The 6000-nt window shown below is 34.5% G+C and overlaps 1 protein-coding gene across 1 annotated transcript; it reads right to left on the minus strand.

Annotated features, from left to right (window-relative positions):
* Window positions 1-261: 261 nt before the first annotated feature.
* LOC109828072 (pre-mRNA cleavage factor Im 25 kDa subunit 1) lies at window positions 262-5627 on the minus strand. Its single transcript, XM_020395109.1, has 7 exons — window positions 5398-5627; window positions 5246-5291; window positions 1673-1766; window positions 1466-1536; window positions 849-926; window positions 658-768; window positions 262-560 (listed from the first exon to the last, which is right to left on the minus strand). The coding sequence occupies exons 1-7, from the start codon at window positions 5496-5498 to the stop codon at window positions 489-491; spliced, it is 573 nt and encodes a 190-aa protein (XP_020250698.1). The 5' UTR covers window positions 5499-5627; the 3' UTR covers window positions 262-488.
* Window positions 5628-6000: the final 373 nt, after the last annotated feature.

Here is a 6000-nt window from a genome sequence, read left to right on the forward strand (position 1 = left end):
TTAAATTATCTTAAATTAGTTTTCTAATGAAGTATTCAAAGTAAACGTACACACATCATAATTATAAAGGAATAATTTAATTATAAATTTAAATACTATTTAAAAGTCATAAAGACTTCAGCGGAATGACTCTACTTGATACTCGACAAATATTGATGGATATTCATAAATATTTTTCAAATACTAAATATTCAAGTTCGAATTCGGAAAACTCTAGACATGGATATTCGAATACAGTTTCGAATTTGGTAACTTTTAACAAATACAAATACCTTCATAGATTTTGATTAAGCTTTTGGCAATACATTTCCATTGACATGCACACACAGTTACACATACAAGAACCGTAAAAACTCGAAGCATAGCGCCAATTTGTACAAACATATCCACTTCATCCCATAATATATACACACTAAACTACTACAAAAACTAACACTAAATTCTGACTACTGAATCTTTTGCTCTTTCTTGGTGTATGCAACTCTGATTCAATCTTGCATGATTTTGATAGTAAACTTCGATAACAGCTGAGGGATACCAGAGATAATTGGGCCGTACGTCTGCGACATAACCAATTCAAAGTTCGTCGGAAAACAATAGTACTACACGAATTTACACATAGTTTCAAATAATAATAATGATAATAATAAATCTGACCTTGCAATTATCATGGAGCTGGCGTATCGGAACAGCAAGCAGTTTCATGTTTCTTGGCACAACAAACTGCCAAGCCATCGGCAGGCTAACAAGGAAAAGCTTCGTGCATTCCTTAAGAAGAAAATACATGCCTAATTAGTTAACTAAAAGTTGTCATATGAGAGGATATTTTGATAGGCATATAGGGATACCTTTGGCTTTCGAGGCATGTATGGGTAAGGTAAAGTTTCAAAATCAGAGCGCCACCACATTCCGATGCATTCTCCTACCTGAAAGAGGAAGGAGGACCAGTTGTACTGAGTAGATTTTCTATTAGGGTTTACTTGCATATATATCCTACATACCATAGGACTCGGTCCCTTTACGTACACCTAGTTTCTATTATTAGCACTTAGAACCCCTGATGCTCAAACGGAGTTGTATCTCCATTATTTGTACCTATATTAAAAAGGCGTATTCCTCAAGGCGTCTATTTGTGAAAAAAAAACAATTTTCCAGTTTATGAGTCAAAACAATTTCACTCGGGGTTTATCTGCAACAACGGCAGGGGGGTTATCTGCAATCGGGCGATAGTACAGGGAGTCTATCCGAAATTAACCTCTGGACAATTGCTTTCACGTCACGTGAAACCAGCACGACGGATACAGATAACGGGGAGATACCTCCATGTGAGATCTTGGGGTCAAAAGACTCGAAGAGAAGGTTTAGGGGTAATAAGCAGATAATCCGCTTATAGGACAAGAGACTTAATGGCAATTAAACGTTTCGATTATTACAGAGATTAATTACCAAACCAAAAAAACTATACCTCCCAATCACCGTCATCACTATTATTATGAGATAACTTTCTTGAGAGCTTGCGCTTCAATCCTGCAGTGTCTGTTTCAATCAAAAGCATTAATGCGTTTTACTCAAAATGGCTTATACTCTAAAAAAACTGCAGACCGAACATATTGGGTCCTTTAAAATGAGATTACGATGGCTGGAAATTAGACGTCTCGCAATATAGACTAACCTGATTCACCGGGTCGCAGACGGCCTCCTGGAAGACTGAAGGTCGAGTTTCTCACTTGCAACAGTAGAACATGTGGTTGTTGATACAATTCGACCTATTTTAAGAGATTGTGATGGTTACAGCATATATACAATAAATGAGATTTGTTGATTTTTCTAAAAATATGACTGGGAAAAGCGCCTTCAGTATATATCTGATCATCACATATCAGAAAGGGAACACAAGATACTTGATGCTTAATTAGAGCGACAACGAAGGATTGTTACGATTGTCTCACATCCATTCAGTTCAGGATCAATTGGTCTAGCAAAGTCATGAGATGAGAAATTTAGTCCCACAATGGAAGAGTGTTAGATAAAAATATATGGCTAAATACACTTAATAAGGTCGTTTCATCTGAGTCAAGATAGATTACTTTAGTCCAACTCCTTATGGACCAAGCCTGAATGATTCTTGTTTGGCTCATTTACAAAAGAACCTGGGTCATATTATAAGAAACGAAAAATGTGCTCATTCTGTTGAATGAGCCACCGGCTCATAACCAACGCGCGTGCATATATGGCTTCGTGCATGGATGGGTGGATGCGTGCACAGGGGAAGGTTGGGGATCACAGCCAGCTAAGGGAAGTAGTATCAGTAGGGTTCAGGGAGGAGCAGCAATTTTATGGGTTAACAATCACTTACAGCAAATATTAATATATATATATATATAATATATATATATATATAATATATATATTATATATATAGAGAGAGAGAGAGAGAGAGACGAGAGGTCAAGACTCCTATCAACTTAAGTTGATGTCCACCAAAGTTCCTAGCCACACATTTATTAATATAAAACACCTTTTTATATAATACAAGGATCCCTAGGCAATATGAGTGGTTAAAAACTTTGGTGGACACACTATTCTCTATCCACTTAAGTTGACACAAGTTTTCACCTATATATATATATATATATATATATATATATATATATATATATATATATATATATATATTTGTGTTAAAGCCCCAAAAGCAATATCTTCATGTGCTGCAACCCCTTTACTTTTTTTCCATGTGGTTCAGCCCCAAGAAATGTGACATCTTGTGTTACAACCCTCTTTTAGCAATTATTACCCGCTAACTCAGCATAGAGAGAGGATAAAAAGTACAAAACCCCAAAATGCCTTTATCTCTTTCATGTTAGGTCTATTTAAAACTGACATGAATTCTTATTAGAACTAACATGAACTCCAATTAGAACTACACGAACTTTTATTAGAACTAATTTAATTTCTTTTAAGTCTAATTTAAATCATGTTATGTCTAATTTAACTTATTTTAAGTCTAATTTAATTAGACTTGACATGAAATTAGACTTAAAAAAATTAAATTAGACTTAACATGATTTAAATTAGACTTAAAAGGAATTTAACATGATTGAAATTAGACTTAAAATTTTGTGTTAGGTCTAATAAAAGTTCATGTTAAGTCTAATTTCATGTTAGATCTAATAAAAATTCGTGTTAAGTCTAATTTTATGTTAGGTCTAATAAAAAATCGTGTTAGTTCTAATAAAAGTTCGTGTTAGGTTTAATTTCATGTTAGGTCTAATAAAAATTCGTGTTAGGTCGAATAAAAGTTCGTGTTAGGTCTAATTGGAGTTCATGTTAGTTCTATTTCGTGTTCATGTTAGATCTAACTCATATTAGTTCTAATTTATGTTAGTTCTATTTTGTGTTCGTGTTAGCTCTAACTCAGTTCATGTTAGTTCTAATTCATGAATTAGAACTAACACGAACATGAAATAGAACTAACATGAATTAGAACCAACACAAATTGAGTTAGAACTAATACGAACACGAAATAGCACTAACATGAATACCAATTAGACCTAACATGAGTTAGAACCAACATGAACACGAAATAGAACTAACATGTACTCCAATTTAACCTAACATGAACTTTTATTAGACCTAACACGAACTTTTATTAGATCTAACATGAAATCATGTTATGTCTAATTCAACTTATTTTAAGTCTAATTTAATTGGACTTAACATGAAATTAGACTTAAAAAAAGTTAAATTAGACTTGTCGTCTAATTTCATGTTAGGTCTAATAATAATTCGTGTTAGGTCTAATAAAAGTTCGTGTTATGTCTAATTAGAGTTCATATTAGTTCTATTTCGTATTCTTGTCAGTTCTAACTCATGTTAGGTCTAATTGGCACTCATGTTAGTTCTATTTCGTGTTCGTGTTAGTTCTAACTCAGTTCGTGTCAGTTCTAATTCATGAATTAGAACTAATACGAATTGAGTTAGAACTACCTCAGTTCGTGTTATTTTTAATTCATGAATTAGAACTGACACGAACTGAGTTAGAACTAACACGAACCCGAAATAGAACTAACATGAACTCCAATTAGACCTAACACGAACGTTTATTAGACCTAACACGAACTTTTATTAGACCTAACATGAAATTAGACCTAACACAAACTTTTATTAGACCTAACATAAAATTAGACTTAACACGAACTTTTATTAGAACTAACACGAACTTTTATTAAACTTAACATGAAATTAGACTTAACACGATTTTTTATTAGTCTAATTTAATTTTTTAAGTCTAATTTCATGTTAAGTCTAATTAAATTAGACTTAAAACAAGTTGAATTAAACATAACATGATTTAAATTAGACTTATAAGAGTTCATATTAGTTCTAAATAGACCTAACACAAGATGTCACACTTCTCAGAGCTGAACCACATGGGGAAAAATTGAAGGGGCTGCAGCACATGAAGATATTGCTTTTAGAGTCTTGACACAATTTTTCATATATATATATATATATATACAGCAACTATATATATACGTGTGCATGTTGTGTATATGTATATGCATATGTAGGAATTTTGTTTATCTCATGAAACCCCGTGGCCGTACTCTGGATGTCTCAAAAACCACACCAACACCTAATTTGTAAATAATTAAAATATCCGAGAGAAAAATAAAAAGAAATCTCAAATTTCAAGCAACGTATCCCCTTCCCTAAATTTTGGCTTTTTTCCAGTGGAGAAATTTTATTTATGTAAATGAGCTTTGCTACAGGGACCCAAAATATGGGACCAATAGGGGGACAAGTGTGGTGTCCCCCTCCTATTGGATAATGAGTTGGTCATCATTAATGATGGCTAACTCATTATCCAATAGAAGGAGAACACCTCACTTGTTCCCCTATTGGTCCCTATTTTGGGTCCTTAGGAAAATTTCCTATGTAAATTACATGTAGAGGAGGGCCCGGTGAGAAAAGTTCAAAGTCTGGGGGTTTTTGCTTGACACCCCCAAATTGCAGCTAGGATCATGTGAGATAAATAAAATTCAGAATTGGTTACGTGTCACCTCAAAGTTTAAGGGAACCCTTCGAAACTGGTACATTTTATTAAGTAAATACCAACCAAGTTGGTTAAAATAAAATAAAATAAAAAATAAATCTAAATTCCACTTGAAAAAAAAATTCCAATAAAAATTCCAAATTCAGGAGTAAACAGCGGAGCAGAAAAAGAAGTGGGGGAACTGACCAGGAGAACCCCTCGGACGCAGGTCCTCAGCCCATGAGCTCCGTAGCTGATCACCCCCCCATCATCAAAAAGCAATTAATTAATTAGCCCAAACGAAACTTAAATTTGAAAAAAAAAAAAGACACTCAACACTAGAAAACCCAGAGGATTACTTGGACTGCAAGCGCCGAATCCTGTCTTCATGGGTCCCATCCTTGTCGACCACGGACTCTTTGGATGAGAAATAGTAGCGATCGAGGGGGTAGATCTCCATGCTTTTGCTTTCGCCGCCATTGATTTGCCCATCTTTCCCATTTTAGAGGAGAAGCTTGAAGATTTGTCTATTGAAGAAGCTTCAACCATATATATATATATATATATATATATATATATATATATAATATATATAACAAGGGAGCGTGTGTAGAAGAGAGTGGAAACTGGAAGACGCTTGGATGCGCGGGCGCCTTTGTCGGCTGAAGCGGTGCCGATGGGGCGCTGCCCGCAAAATGCCCGCCTGCCTTCTAGTCTCTTTTTGTCGATTCAAGCGATCTTTTTTTTTTTTTATATGATGTTTTTGGTGGGGGAAAGGGGCACCTGGAGTTGCACTTGGAAACAGACCTCTTTAGAAATATATTTTTAAAAATCGGTATTTTTTGAAAATATTTGTTATTTTCGATCTAGTTTCAGCCGACTGGGTCGAGAATGGGGAAAAAGGTTCAAAAACTTCACGGGATTTTAAATCCAGCGAAGTTTAAGCTGTCATTAGCGAATGT

This window comes from Asparagus officinalis, unplaced genomic scaffold (genome assembly GCF_001876935.1).
Source record: "Asparagus officinalis unplaced genomic scaffold, Aspof.V1 AsparagusV1_Un690, whole genome shotgun sequence".
NCBI classification, from domain to species: Eukaryota; Viridiplantae; Streptophyta; class Magnoliopsida; order Asparagales; family Asparagaceae; genus Asparagus; species Asparagus officinalis.

What these genes read in the sequence shown, in the direction of transcription:
- LOC109828072 (XM_020395109.1), bottom strand. Translation starts at nt 5,498, where the DNA reads ATGGAGATCTACCCCCTCGATCGCTACTATTTCTCATCCAAAGAGTCC. An exon ending in ATTCGGCGCTTGCAGTCCAA is followed by an intron (nt 5,292 to 5,397) that starts GTAATCCTCTGG and finishes GGGGGTGATCAG; the next exon opens with CTACGGAGCTCATGGGCTGA. An exon ending in ACATGCCTCGAAAGCCAAAG is followed by an intron (nt 769 to 848) that starts GTATCCCTATAT and finishes TTTCTTCTTAAG; the next exon opens with GAATGCACGAAGCTTTTCCT.